The sequence below is a fragment of the Acipenser ruthenus genome, chromosome 34, assembly GCF_902713425.1.
Source record: "Acipenser ruthenus chromosome 34, fAciRut3.2 maternal haplotype, whole genome shotgun sequence".
Classification (NCBI taxonomy): Eukaryota; Metazoa; Chordata; class Actinopteri; order Acipenseriformes; family Acipenseridae; genus Acipenser; species Acipenser ruthenus.
In genome coordinates this window covers 9,150,979-9,166,972 of record NC_081222.1, presented here as the reverse complement: position 1 = coordinate 9,166,972, position 15,994 = coordinate 9,150,979, and the positions used below count along the sequence as shown (strand labels likewise).

Below are 15,994 nucleotides of genomic sequence, written 5' to 3'. Positions count from 1 at the left end.
GGTTTTTGGCTAAAATGTCCTGGTACTGGGTAGAGTTCATAATGCCGTTGACCTTAACAAGGGCCCCAGGACCAGTGGAAGCAAAACAGCCTCATAACATCAAAGATCCACCACCATATTTTACAGTAGGTATGAGGTTCTTTTCCGCACACGCATCCTTCTTTCGACGCCAAACCCACCGCTGGTGTGCGTGGCAAAAGAGCTATTTTCATCTCATCTGACCATAGCACCCGGTTCCAATCGAAGTGCCAATGGCATTTAGCAAACTCCAGGCGCTTACGTTTGTTGGTTGCTCTCAATAAAGGCTTTTTTCTGGCAACCCTTCCAAAAATGGAGGTGGCGTCTAATTGTAGATTTGGAGACTTGGTGACCCCAAGATGCAGCCAAGTTCTGTAATTCTCCAACTGTGGCCCTTGGATTTCCCTTTGCCTCACTGTGTGTGGGGGCAAGATACACTTGCGTCCTCTACCAGGCAAGTTTACCACTGTTCCAGTGGTTTTGAACTTCTTAATTATTGCCCTAATACTGGTAAGTGGTATATTTAGTTTTTTAGCTATTGTTTTGTACCCATTGCCTGACTTATGAAGGTCAACAACCATTTGTCTCTTTTCATTTGTGAGTTCTTTGCCTTTCCCCATGGTGATGGATGACAAATGGATTTCATATGCGTGTTACCTCATTTTTATACCCCAGTGAAACAGGAAGCCATGGAAGGCCACAATACAGTTCCTTAAGACTGAGATGAACTTAAAGTAGAATGTTAATGCAGATTTAATTTTTTTAAAATTTTATTTATAAGAATATTTAGGGGTGCCAATAATTCTGACACCTATCTTTTTGAGAAAATGTTTTATTACTTGTTAATAAAAAAAACTTTTTTCTCTGAGCAATTGTATTAGAATAAAAGAATATGGTTTTCCCATATATTTGAGCATAAAATATAGTTCATTACCTGTGTTGTTTATTTTATACAGCCTTTTTTGCTCATCTTTATCAAGGGTGCCAATAATTTTGGAGGTGACTGTATATATTACATGCAGAGTGAGACTTGCGTGGTGATTTCTCAGATGTCTTTTGCCTCAGAGTTTTCTTTGTTCTGTTCTCTGACTAAATAAATACCACAGTATATTTGCCAATTTTTCTGTAATTCTAAGTGACAGAGATGAAAAAAAAGATTGTTGAGTGATTTAAATGCTGTTTCAGCTGTATGTTGACATTTTTACCTACAGAAACACTGTTTAGATCATTGTTACAATTAAGGCATAGTAATATTAATAGATCAGGTAAGTCTGTTGGTCTGTGATGTCATAGCCGTGCGGTAAGACAATTATTACCACACAGTCATGTGATTTTGTTCAGCCAATCACAGCACTTAATTTATCCAAGCCATTTTATAAGGGAAGCTATATTACAGTACATGGGAAATGTATGAGATGGGATTTTCAAATTCAGTGGTTAGTAATGTGAACATCCTGAAGTTAATACATTTGAAAGGTGTTTGAATGAGCCCCCTTATTAGACAGACTGGTCAATACAATACCATACAATACAATACAATACAATACAATACAATACAATACAACACAATAGCAACAGCAAACATGAGTGCTGTGTAAATAGGAAACAAAGGCATATTTTATTTATTTATTTCAAAAAAACATCATTCACATTTCATTTATGATGTTATGAAAACTAAGACTCATGTCCACCTGTGATTTACATTCTTCATTTTCCCCAGTCTTTTACATTATTGCAGAGTATCTGCAAGCTGTTTCAGCTCTTATTAATAAGAAACCTGTTTAAGGAACTTCCAGCATATAATGCAAAGGTTATTGCTGATTAATTCAAAGACCATTAATTGACGTTAGAACTAGATTTAAACAAGAGTACTCAAGTGGAGTATTTTTAATATATTTTTTCATAAAATGATAGATTAAACAATAGATTAAATGCTGAATAAATCAAAGCTGCTTATTGGCATTTTTTTTCTGTTTATGCAAAGCTGACAGTTTAGAAATGGATTTAACAAAGTGTACAAAGAGTATGATTTGAATTTTCATAAATACAAAAAGTAACTCTTTGATAGCGCTGACTGGGTGATACTTCTTGTATCTGGTACCACAGCCTCCTGCTGCTCCCAGTCTCTCTCCAAACAAATTAATCAACTTCCCTATATACCAAGTGACTATTCTCCGATTAGCAATGAATTAACCAATTGCACTCAGCGTGCTTCAGGTGTGACAGGTGATACTCTACATTCTCTCTTGAAAGGGTTTTGCAGCCATCAGCATTTGAGCAAACGCCTCCAACAGCAGAGTTCCTTTTATTTGGTTAATTTTCATCTCCTCTAAGTAGTTTGAAACCACAATAATGTTGCTCATTGAAATTCTCATCTCATTTGCTAACATTTCAATCTGAAAGAGAATGAATAAAGTATTAGTTTATAAAGAACAGCACATTTCAATGCCTGCTGCATGTGTCGTGTGAAACATGTTGTACTTGATGTCCTCCAGATATACTGCACAGTGATTTTCAGTTTTATTTTACAGCTTTTCTTTCTCTATATTTCTTTGTTTTATTACCACACAAACAACTGCTGTTGTATTAAAAATAAACACTTGAATATTTGGGTTGACCCTTGACCCATCCACAAAGGAGGACCGTTTTCTGGATGGTTGGGTTTTACTGCATTTCACCAAAATCAGTTGATGTTTATAAGAAATCATTTTAACTTCACACAGTTCTTCTTTCCTGTATCTAGTGTTTATTTGAAGAAAAAAAATCACCTATTTATCAGTTCAGGTCTAGTGCTACCTGGACTCTTGGACTCTAAATCTTCTTGAAGAGCCCTGGATTTTATTAGTGTATGTTACAATCCATGTTGATATTGTTTTGACTCACCTTTTGTTTCATATCTCTTCTCCTGTACAGATTTTTCAAATCCTCAGTCTTCTCGAAAAGTTCATCAACAAATGTAACAAGCAGCTGGCATGGTACTCCTGAAAAGTGATACATTAGAAGTGTTGTGTTATATAGCGTCTAGTGTGATTGTGGATAGAAAAAAAGATCATGTTTCAGGTCAATCATCTCATTTAACAGACTTGATTAACAGTAATCATCAACAACCTAATATTCCTTCACCCCTGTAGGGGGGGTTACCCAAGAAAAATGCTAATCAGGGTAATTGAAAACAGACAGATTTTTTTTTTTTTAAATTTAGAGTGCCCAATTATTTTACCCCTAATTTGGAATCTCCAACTATCATCGTTTCTCCTCACTGAACAGCGATCTCCACACAGCGCAGCAGATCTGAAGGTTCAGTGGGTATCCTCCTATCCCACAACCATGCTAACTTCCTTTTTACACCCAAGAAACTGAGCGAAGTACCGACCTCTGGAAGACAAAGGCCAGCCCTGCAGATCTCTGCCCAGGCTTACCAGCTGTCTGTCCTGTAGAGTTCACTGTGGCTCGATGAGGAGAGACAGTCTCTGCCGGCTTTTCCCTCCCTAACCCCCTGGGAGTGTCAGAGCTAATGCAATGCCCCCTTGGAGTCCCCAGCGCAGACCGTCTAACTGCGCACAGGCAGGATTTGAACCTGCTCTGTAGGACTCATCCTGCACACCGTGCGGGACTGCTTTTGCCAGATGAGCCACTCGGGGACTCTCCACCAGACCTATTTTAAGCAGTAATGTTCAACGCAGCAGTCATTACCAGCTAGATAATCTACCACAGTGAGCTGAAGGAAGGAGCACTTAACCAATCACAAGGTAAGTTATCTTCAGGTAACGACCACTGCAGAAGATATATTTAAACAATTTTGGGGGAAATGAGAAACAGTGGTGTACTTTTAAGGTGTGGTTTAAGGGTTTTACAGTAATTTGGTCTGGGTGTGTTTAAAGCAAGTTTTAAGATCCTGTTAGTCTTTACAGGGTGTCTAACTGTGATAACACTTTGCATGAAGTGTCTCTAATTACTGTGTATTTATGTAGTAGCTACTTTGTAGCAATGCATGTGTACTTACATGTATGCATAATATCCTATCCCTATCTCATCAACCCTAATCATACCTCTACACCTTACCCTAACACACCTAACCTTAACCCTTTTCTGATACAATTGTGCGCTTACATCAAGTACATTGTAGTTATGGACACTGTAACTGTGTGAGTACACAGACGTTTATTAGGTAACTACAATGTAAATAAACAAGAGACACACTTAGGGATGGATTTGCTAAGTGGCAGTAAATTGGACAGATTAGTGGTGGTAAATGGAGATTGCTGCGTGCGGTATTTCCCAGTGTGTCACGCCCTATTTACCAATTAGATTCCAATATACAGCATGTACAAATTCAAATTAGCATACAAATTGGGAATGATAACAGTCTGAAGCTAGCGCACAGTATTTATTCTATTCTCAACAGGTGAAGGTGCTTACCTGGTGGAGGTGGCAGGGATATATAGTATATACGAGAGAGAGAAAGCAAGAGAAGGAGGAAAAGAAACAATAAAAAAAAACAGTATTGTATATAGAGTATATAAAGTATATAAATTGTGAGATAGCGGGTTGTAAAACCTCCCTGGGAGAGAAATGCACCTTTTTGTTTGTATTGTGTTGATTTATTGTTTCATTTAATTTGTTGAATTGTATTGTTTAGTTTAATTGTTTTATTATTAATTATCATCCGCACCTGGGCGTTATTGGGGAATTAGACCCAGGTGCGGGATTTAAAAGCAGAGCAGGCAGTCTGCTCGAGGCTGCTGAGTGGAAGGAGGCAGAAGAGGTGCGCTGTCTCCGAGTAGCCAAAGGAAAAGTAAGTGCGGTATCAAACCGGTGTTTTGGGAAGGACGGGTAAACAGCGTAGCTGTCCCGCGTTAGTCAGGGTGTTCCTGAAAGTCGAGTTAGTGCTCCAAAAGAGCTAGGTGTTTATTTTGTGTGTTTTTGTTTTATTTTGTGTTTATTAAAAAATTAGCGCGTCAGCGCTTAAAAAATCCACTTCTGTTGTGCTGGGTCGTGTTTTTAAAGGGGCAACGAACCCGAGCGAGGGCCGATCGTTTACAAAATATATACACACACACATAGAAATAGGCAGACACAATGCTAATGATATATTACCAGTCTCTGTGAGCATTCCAATGCATTCTTCATAAAACCGAATCAAGGCTGGGTCCACATTTTCAGCGCTATGAATTGATATAACCATCACTACACAGTGGATTTTGTCTCTTTCCATTGAGCTTTTTGTTTTCAGAATATCATCAAACTGAAAGATAAAAACCAAAAATAAGTTTTAGAAAACAGTTTCCATTTCTCAAAAGACACTTAAAATATTACCAAGAAAAGTCCCTTTTTCTGAGATTATTGCAATTTTCTTTTTAATGCCTCCAGTTAGTCATCTATATGCATTGGGAAGCAGAGTAGCTATTCAGAGACTGAGGTCTATTAAAATGACCTGCTAGGAATAAAAGAACTGACTTAAGTATGGTCTATTATTATTATTATTATTATTATTATTATTATTATTATTATTATTATTATTATTATATTTATTTCTTAGCAGACGCCCTTATCCAGGGCGACTTACAATTGTTACAAGATATCACATTATACATTATTTCACGTTATTTTTATACCATTTATACAGTTGGGTTTTTTACTGGAGCAATCTAGCTAAAGTACCTTGCTCAATATATATATATATATATATATATATATATATATATATATATATATATATCCTTGCTAGTTAACAGGATACAAGCTGTTGACAAAATGAATAAATTAACTGACTTATTAAGTATGGTTAATTGCTGTGGTTTTAACTCACACAGTTTCAGTACAATTGAAATAAGCTGTGTTTTCTTTCAGAGTAATAAATGGGGAGAATTACCCCCCCCCCCCCCCCCAGAAAAAAACAACAAACCATGATGCAAAGATGTGTGTGTGTGTGTGTGTAAAGATCAAGCTACACCTGACATTAAAAAATTTAAAAAGTTAAGGCTGTTTGAAAGTTGTATCTACTTCTTGAATTTTAAAGGAGATGAAAGTATTAGTTGTAAATGCATGGTGTGTTTGTTTTTCTGTATGCCACTGTAAATGATGGAAGAGAGAACTGTATTCACTTGTATTGCATCATACTGTGATAAAATAGTATTCAATGATGTTACAGCTGCTGAGCCACTCAAAGGAGCCAATGCGCTTTCAAAATGCTTTCTACAAGTCTTTTACACATCACTGCATTAACATTACTTACATACCTTTGTGCCTTCAGCCACTTCACCATCTATGATCTTCTTTAATATTATTGTGGCCTTTACTGTTTTCCCCAGTTCAAATCCTGCTGTATCAAAGATTTTGATCTTGTCATTGAATGTGTGGCATCTTAGCTGCAAAGAAATTATACAATGATCATATTTATTATGTGTATGCATTGATGTTATGTGTAACATGCTATAGGTATAGGTACATTAACACTCAAACCCAGAAAACCCAATTAACATTAAGTGCTACAAAACGAGCTCGACTGCGCCACCCCCAGGTTAAATATAGAGCAGAAGGAACTCAATCTGGTCTTTTAACAAGAAGTACTTAACCACATTCCGACAATTACAAACACTTTTCAATTAAATGAAAACTAGTGGACATGAATTACAAAAGTGCAACTTTTTTTTTTTACAAGTAACAAAAGAATGCATTTAGAATGGATTATGAGTTACAAACATTAAAAAAATCAGAACACGTGCAAAACTTCCAAGCGCCACTAGATGGAGATTAATATTATACAGCCTCGCTTCAGAACCATAGACAAAAATAAAAGGAGTGGGTTAGAGACACGTCAGGCACAGATCTCCTATCACCAAAGCAGGGGCGGATCCAGACTGTCGTGACGGGGGGATACCTGATAGGAAACATACCGTTAAAGTAAACAATATATTGACATTTTTAATGAAAAGGGGGGAGGGGGAGGGGGAGGGGGAGGGGGAGGGGTCTGGACCCCGCCCCGCCCCGCCCATGCAAAGGTGCCCAAATGAAGAAAGAAACACACCGTGCAGCAATCAAACAAAACAGAAAAAACAAACGTTAATACAAGCTAGAAAAAGCCGTGCTCCAAAGAATCTAAAACGTGACAAATCAAAGTGAATAAATCATGCAAACCATACGTAATAAATACCAAAAATAAATACATAAAAATAAACAAAGCAACACCCTTCACTACAGATCCCCACACCTGCGAGAGAAGGGAAACATGCGCCGGAAACTGGACTCGAACCACCTCGGTTTATTCTATGCAGAATATACAGACAAACACTCGGTTTAAGCAAGACTTCACTATTTATCGAGTGTTCTCGATTTACAGACCTAAACAAGCGAGAGCGCACAATAGAATTATACATCACACACAGAGTCAAACTCAAATTACACGTCTTGTCCTGACAACACAACCCCTCAGCTCAGACCTGTCAACTCTCTCTTATTTACCGGGAATCAGTTTTATTCTGCACCATTCTCCAAGACAGCTCGCAGGACAGACTTTTTCCCGTATTTCAAACATAATTTAAAAAGGAATTTTCTTTGATAACATTTCAACTTCTAAAATCATGGTGACCGCAGTTCCACATCAGAATATATATTTCAGTATTTAGGTAATCTCTGCGTGAGCGAGACACTGATAGTCCGACAGCCACTACCTTTGACATTATTTCTGATTGGTCCATTGCGACGCGAACAGCACGTAGCAAAATACAAATGAAACAAATGTATTTCATTATTTGCTTGCTTCATTCGCGCTACTCGCTTCGCTTGTGTTGTGCATTACTCCATTTAAATCGATAGTTTTAATTATTTTTGATTCGCAAGCTCATGTCCGGTGTGCATAGCTCTTAACATGCAAACCCATGCCCATTGATGAGTTTGATTTGGCTTACACTCCGACTTTTAAGAATGTGTTTTCTAGGAAAAAATATGCAATTTACATTAAATCTGGGAAAAAAATGCCTGTTAAAACATTAGTGTTTTTTTTTTTTTTTATATACACTTGTTGCCACTGTTCACTGCAGTTTCACTGACACACTCACCACTTCAAACATAATTTCTCAGGTTCTACAAGTACTAAAGTGATCGTCAGTGGCTCATTTGAAAGGTAAGAACTTGGCCTAATTAGCTGTCATTAATGTATTTATTTAAAATGTTCTATCCTTTAAATTATATATTATATATATATATATATATATATATATATAAATATAATTTATTTACAGAACTGTCCCTTTAGTCATACTTGCGCCCCTGTGTGACTCTCCACGCCCCCCAGTTTGCGCACCACTGTCCTAAATGACCAGTTAATGAGGTGACAAGCCACACAGCGGAATTGAGTAAACTCTCTGTGCTGTGAATACCTGCAGTGTTTCATTCTAAACTGTTTCGTAAATAGTCGGAGTGTGGGAAGAAGTGTTTTGTGTTTTGACCCTCATTAAGAAACTTTGGGACCGACAGTCCACTGACTTTTAGCCATTTACTATTAAGTTGTATCAAACGACTTTAAAACTTGGGAACTTTAAAATAAAATATTTTCTAAGCAAGTGTCTAACTATTTTCCATTGGGTCATTCAAGGAAGATAATAATAATTGTCAAACTTTTTAATGCAGCTCCACTTCATCTTGTGACATTAATATATACAGTATGTTAGAGGTCGGCACGGGTAAAAATCCGGGATTGGATACCCGCCGTGAAAAATGCCCGGCCATCCGGATGTTTTTCGGGTGATGATTTTAAAAAAGAACAAGACATATATTAAGTGCATGATACATATTTAAACATATATTTAGTCCTTTCAGATCTGTAGATTTGTGTAACCTTTTTCAGTACTGGAAACATAATAATAATAATAATAATAATAATAATAATAATAATAATAATAATAATAATAATAATAATAATAATAATAATAATAAATGCCTTCATTGCTCATTTCTTAAAGGATGCCAACATATCTGAATTTTGTTCATCGCGGTTTTCTTTTGAAACTTCTCCAATCACATGAAAATAATTTGTTATTTTCCTCATCTTGATTTGACAAGTTTTCAAACTGTCTGGAAACAAGTAGCCATCACACTGATAAATCAGTGAAATTGGCGCGGTATGGGATTTGTAGTTTTAATAATAAATGTGTGATTAACATTAATAATAAATGTGTGATTAACAGTGGGTTGCGGACACCAATAAACTACATTTGATTGAGCTATGACAGTGTAGATGTGTTTTGTTTTGTTTTTGTAATGTTTTATAATTTCAGGTTAAAAAAAAAAAGAAACACGTTTATTTTTTATAGTCAACCTTTAGGAATTTCTAGTGGCACACGTGCGCCTAAATTAAAATTTATGTTCGCACAAGCAAATGTTTAATCACATGTGCGACCAAATTAGTTGCACTGTAGAGCACTGTTGGGATGTTTTCTTTCCGATTTAGTTCCTGAGAGGATAGTCTCCGCTGTTATTATTATTGAGGTGTACTTGCCACTCGCTGTGTAAGTGTTATTGTTTTCTGTAAAACATTGATATCCTGTCAGTTAATCCCTTCCTGCTGACATTAAAAGCTTGTTTTAACGTTGTCTTTATTATGATGACCAGAGACCAGCGCTTACAACTGTATTGTCAATTTTCTACATTTTCTTTAAATTTTCATATCAGTAAACCTGGATAGTAGAACGAGACCCGGGTAGCGTCGGGTAATTTATCTGGGTTTCTGGGTACCCGTGTCGACCTCTAATATATACCATCCTGAACAAAACCATAAGGAGAGTCTCCCTGACCATGTCCACATCGGTTTCACTTTTTCTCTGCCATTTGTTTTTATTTTGCAGTGAAGCAGGTAGTCACATGACTTTTCCCCACAACTTTCATTGGTTGAATAATTTTATGTGTAATGTTGCTTCTACAAAATCAAAAAATCCTTTTAAGTTGCTTGCAACAAAGTTACTTGAAATTGTAGCTTCCATGTCACTTTCTCCAAAGAATATCTCCCTTTCCACATTTTTCTAGCAACATGTAGATTAGTGTCCCCTCGGCTTAAAGCACCTGAACCTCATGTGCACTTGCTGCTTTTTTCTCTGCTGTTACTGCCAGTGAGATGACAGGACACAGTAATTAAGCACACTAGATGAGAAGTGTAGGAGGTGTTGGAATTTAAACACTTACATGTTGTGTGACGCTTGTTTGTGCACCTGGTCTCACGGCTTGAATGTTTTGCACTCTGCCGTTGAGTTCTTCTCTCCTGAGTTCTGAGAGCACAGAATTTAGAAAGCTTGACTTTCCGGAACCCACATTGCCTGAAATAAGAATATTTGTTGTGGAAGCCTTAGGGTGTGGTTCGTGGTTTTGTATTTCTTCTTGAAGTTTCATGTAAGCACTGTAAAACAAGTAAAAACGAAAAGAAATGTCAAACTTTAAAAAGCTCAGTCTTATAAATATTTCAGAAAATACCAAAATAAAAAAACTGATCACTTACTCATCACTAAATTCAACTTCACGCCATGGATTAGGGAGAAGTGGCTCTGGTCTCGGCTCTGGTCTTGGCACTGGTCTCGGCACTGGTCTGTGGTAAAGATCAGACTTTTAATATGATTTACCTCTTGCCAGAGCAGATGACTGTCCTCCCACTGCAACAGATCTTAAGGCATGTTGTTCTCTGCGTTTACATAAGTAATGATTAAATTAAAGAAAAACAAACTCTACATGCATTGTAATATATATATATATATATATATATATATATATATATATATATATATATATATATATATATATATATATATATAAATAAATAATCAAATTATCGGCCGCAAAGGTTATTGCTGATTAATTCAAAGATCATTAATTGACGTTAGAACTAGATTTAAACAAGAGTACTCAAGTAGAGTATTTTAAATAATTTTGTTCATAAAATGATAGATTAAACAGTAGATTAAATGCTGAATAATTCAAAGCTGCTTATTGACATTTTTTCTGTTTATGCAAAGCTGGCATTTTAGAAATGGATTTAACAAAGTGTACAAAGAGTATGATTTGAATTTTCATAAATACAAAAAGCAACTCTGTGATAGCGCTGACTGGGTGATACTTCTTGTATCTGGGACCACAGCCTCCTGCTGCTCCCAGTCTCTCTCCAAACAAAGGAATCAACTTCCCTATATACCAAGTGACTATTCTCCGATTAGCAATTAATTAACCAATTGAATAATGGACTCAGCATGCTTCAGGTGTGATAGGTGATACTCTACATTCTCTCTTGAAAGGGTTTTGCAGCCATCAGCATTTGACCAACTGCCTCCAACAGCAGTGTTCCTTTTATTTGGTTAATTTTCATCTCCTTGAAATAGTTTGAAACCACAAGGACGTTGCACATTGAAATTCTCATCTCATTTGCTAACATTTCAATCTGAAAGAGAATGAGTAAAGTATTAGTTTATAAAGAACAGCACATTTCAATGCCTGCTGCATGTGTCGTGTGAAACATGCTGTACTTGATGTCCTCCAGATATACTCCACAGTGATTTTCAGTTTTATTTTACAGCTTTTCTTTCTCTATATTTCTTTGTTTTATTGCCACACAAACAATCGCTGTTGTATTAAAAATAAACACTTGAACATTTGGGTTGACCTTGACCCATCCACAAAGGATGACCGTTTTCTGGACGTTTTGATTTTACTGCATTTCACCAAAATCAGTTGATGTTTATAAGAAATGATTTTATCTTCATACAGTTCTTCTTTCCTGTATCTAGTGTTTACTTGAAAAAAATATATATAATAATCACCCATTTATCAGTTCAGGTCTAGTGCTACTTGGACTCTTGGAAACTAAATCTTCTTGAAGAGCCCTGGATTTTATTAGTGTATGTTACAATCCATGTTGATATTGTTTTGACTCACCTTTTGTTTTATATCTCTTCTCCTGTACAGATTTTTCAAATCCTCAGTCTTCTCGAAAAGTTCATCAACGAATGTAACAAGCAGCTGGCATGGTACTCCTGAAAAGTGATACATTAGAAGTGTTGTTATTATATAGAGTATAGTGTGATAGTGGATAGAAAAAAAGATCATGTTTCAGGTCAATCATCTTATTTAACAGACTTGATTAACACTAATCATCAACAACCTAATGTTCCTTCACCCCTGTAGGAGGGGTTACCCAAGAAAAATGCTAATCAGGATCACTGAAAACAGACCGATTTTTTTTTTTTTTTTAATTTAGAGTGCCCAACTATTTTACCCCTAATTTGGAATCTTCAACTATTATCGTTTCTCCTCACCGAACAGCGATCTCCACACAGCGCAGCAGATCTGAAGGTTCGGTGGGTATCCTCCTATCACACAACCAAGCCAACTTCCTTTTCACACCCAGCAAATCGAGAGCGGATATCAGCGAGGTACCGACCTCTGGAGGATAAAGGCCTGCCCTGCAGATCTCTGCCCAGGCTGGCCAGCTGTCTGGCCTGTAGAGTTCACTGTGGCTTGATGAGGAGAGACAGTCCCTGCTGGCTTTTCCCTCCTAATCCGCTGGGAGCGTCAGAGCCAATGCAACGCCCCCTTGGAGTCCCCAGCGCAGACCGGCTAACTGCGCACAGGCAGGATTTGAACCTGCTCTGTAGGACTCATCCTGTACGCCGTGCGGTACTGCTTTTGCCAGATGAGCCACTCGGGGACTCTCCACCAGACCTATTTAAGCAGTAATGTTCAACGCAGCAGTCATTACCAGCTAGATAATCTACCACAGTGAGCTGAAGGAAGGAGCACTTAACCAAACACAAGGTAAGTTATCTTCAGGTAACGACCACTGCAGAAGATATATTAAAACAATTTTTGGGGAAATGAGAAACTGTGGTGTTCTTTAAGGTGTGGTTTAAGGGTTTTACAGTACTTTGGTCTGGGTCTGTTTAAAGCGAGTTTTAAGATCCTGTTAGTCTTTACAGGGTGTCTAACTGTGATAACACTTTACATGAAGTGTCTCTAATTACTGTGTATTTATGTAGTAGATACTTAGTAGCAATGCATGTGTACTTACATGTATGCATAATATAATCCAAACCCTACATCATCCTATCATCAGCCCTAATCATAACTCTACACCTTACCCTAACACACCTAACCTGAACCCTTTTCTGATACAATTGTGCACTTGCATCAAGTACATTGTAGTTATGGACACTGTAATTGTGTAAGTACACAGACGTTTATTAGGTAACTACAATGTAAATAAACAAGAGACACACTTAGGGATGGATTTACTATTTACTAATTAGATGCAAAAATACAGCACGTACAAATTCTAATTAGCATACAAATTGCACATGATAACAGTCTGAAGCTAGCGCACAGTATTTATTCTATTCTCAACAAGTGAAGGTGTTTACCTGGTGGAGGCGACAGGGATACATAATATATACAAGAGAGAGAGAAAGCAAGAGAAGGAGGAAAGAAACAAAACAAAAAACAATATATATCGTATATCGAGTATATAAAGTATATAAATACACACACACACAGATAGAAATTGGCACACACAATGCTAATGATATATTACCAGTCTCTCTGAGCATTCTAATGATTTCTTCATAACACCGAATCAAGGCTGGGTCCACAGTTTCATCGGTATGAACTGATATAACCAACACAACACAGTGGATTTTGTCTCCTTCCATTGAGCTTTTTGTTTTCAGAATATCATCAAACTAAAAAATAAAAACAAAAATAAGTTTTAGAAAACACTTACCATTTCTAAAAAAAGACACTTAAAATATTACCAAGAAAAGTCCCTTTTAAAAGAGATTATTACAATTTTCTTTTTAATGCCTCCAGTTAGTCATCTATATGCATTGGGAAGCAGAGTAGCTATTCAGAGACTGGGGTCTATTAAAATGACCTGCTGGGAATGAATGTACTTGATGATCACGGTGATTAATAATAAATTGCATGTTTGTGATTTATGATTTTTACTGAGAGGGAGTGCTTTAACTGACATATTAAGTATTGTAAGGAAATTTGATAGTCCATATTAATACATTGTATGTGTGGTACTTTCAATGGAGAGATACTGAGCACAGAGTTTAGGTGGAGTATTTTGGAATGCAGTCTGACTAGATTGAGAGCAGATATGACCATTTATGGGCATTTCTGGAAAAGGTCTCTGTTCTGCTCTGTTTTGGTTGCATGGGGGGATGGGAGAATCTCAGAGATAACACAGGCTTGGGGTCTGGCCACGTACACAGGTTTAGGTGGGCAGGGTCTCAAATGATGTCATTATAGGGGAACGTTCTATATTATTAAAAAGTGATTGCAGCCATTGTCTGTTGCACAGATTCCATCCACTATGACCCAGAGCATTTGTCTCTGCTTTCTTCAAATAGTTCTATTCTTGTATTACACCAATAAACATATTTTTGACTTTTACCAATATTGTTTTTCAGTTTTCATCATTTTTTCCCTACAGTATGGTTAATTGCTGTGGTTTTAACTCACACAGTTTTAGTACAATTGAAAGCATTAGTTGGAAATGCATGGTGTGTTTGTTTTCTGTATGCCACTGTAAATGATGGAAGAGAGAACTGTATTCACTTGTATTGCATCACGCTGTGTAAAAATAGTATTCAATGATGTTACAGCTGCTGAGCCACTCAAAGGAGCCAATGCGCTTTCAAAATGCTTTCTACAAGTCTTTTACACATCATTGCATTAACATTACTTACATACCTTTGTGCCTTCAGCCACTTCACCATCTATGATTTTCTTTAATATTATCATGGTAGTTACTGTTTTCTCCAATTCAAATCCTGCTGTATCAAAGATTTTGATCTTGTCATTGAATTTGTGGCATCTTAGCTGCAAAGAAATGATACAATGATCATATTTATTATGCATATGCATTGATGTTATTTGTAGCATGCTGTAGGTATAGGAACATTAACACTCAAACCCAGAAAACCCAATTAACATAAAGTGCTACAAAACTTGCTCGACTGCGCCACCCCCAGGTTAAATATAGAGCAGAAGGAACTCAATCTGGTCTTTTAACAAGAAGTGCTAACAAGTAGCGAGACATAAATTACAAAAGTGCCATTTAACAAAAGAATGCATTTAGCATAAACAGTTTATTTTTTGTTTTCTTTAAAAATAAAACACATATATGGTGGATTATGAGTTACAAATTAAAAAAAAAAACTGTTATGCAGGTTCACTTCAGAACCATAGACAAAAATGAAAGGAGTGGGTTAGAGACACGTCAGGCACAGATCTCCTATCACCAAAGCAGGGGCGGATCCAGACTGTCATGAAGGGGGGGTACCTGATACGAAACATACCATTAAAGTAAACAATATATTGACATTTTTAACGAAAGAGGGGGGTCCGGACCCCCAGGACCCTCCCCACCCCTGGATCCGCCCATCCAAAAGGTGCCTAAATGAAGAAAGAGACCATGCAAAATAAATCATGCAAACCATACGTAATAAATACCAAAAATAAATGAATAAAAATAAACAAAGCAACACCCTTCACTACAGATCCCCACACCTGCGAGAGAAGGGAAACGTGCGCCCGAAAACTGGACTGGAAACACCTCGGTTTATTCTATGCAGCAAAACAGACAAACACTCAGTTTAAGCAAGACTTCACAATTTATCGAGTGTTCTCGATTTACAGACCTAAACACAAGCAAGAGCACACAATAGAATTATATATCACACACATTTTAGAAAAATATACAAAACAAAAATAGAACCCTAGAAAACAGTGGCTGGCACTAATCCTTATTTCCTGGAGGCTTTAGGTCCGGTATCACCACACGTCTTGTCCTTACAACGCAAACCCTCACCTCAGACCTGTCAACTCTCTCTTATTTACCGGGAGTCAGTCCAAGACAGCTCCCAGGACAGACTTTTCACGTATTTTAAACATAATTTGAAAAGGAATTTTCTTTGATAACATTTCAACTTCTAAAATC

The 15,994-nt window shown here is 36.9% G+C and overlaps 1 protein-coding gene across 2 annotated transcripts in view; it reads right to left on the bottom strand.

Moving 5' to 3' along the window:
• Positions 1–770: 770 nt before the first annotated feature.
• LOC131704992 (uncharacterized) overlaps positions 771–15,994 on the bottom strand; it is a 93,404-nt gene continuing 78,180 nt past the window's right edge. For both annotated transcript variants that reach the window (XM_059006832.1, XM_059006833.1), the window contains 10 exons: positions 14,746–14,874; positions 13,580–13,727; positions 11,929–12,026; positions 11,277–11,434; positions 10,505–10,591; positions 10,195–10,405; positions 6,258–6,386; positions 5,116–5,263; positions 2,902–2,999; positions 771–2,414 (listed from right to left, as the gene is read on the bottom strand). In XM_059006832.1, coding sequence (XP_058862815.1) covers positions 2,253–2,414; positions 2,902–2,999; positions 5,116–5,263; positions 6,258–6,386; positions 10,195–10,405; positions 10,505–10,591; positions 11,277–11,434; positions 11,929–12,026; positions 13,580–13,727; positions 14,746–14,874 — 1,368 coding nt within the window. In that variant the 3' untranslated portion in view covers positions 771–2,252. The remainder of the gene's footprint in view (positions 2,415–2,901; positions 3,000–5,115; positions 5,264–6,257; positions 6,387–10,194; positions 10,406–10,504; positions 10,592–11,276; positions 11,435–11,928; positions 12,027–13,579; positions 13,728–14,745; positions 14,875–15,994) is intronic.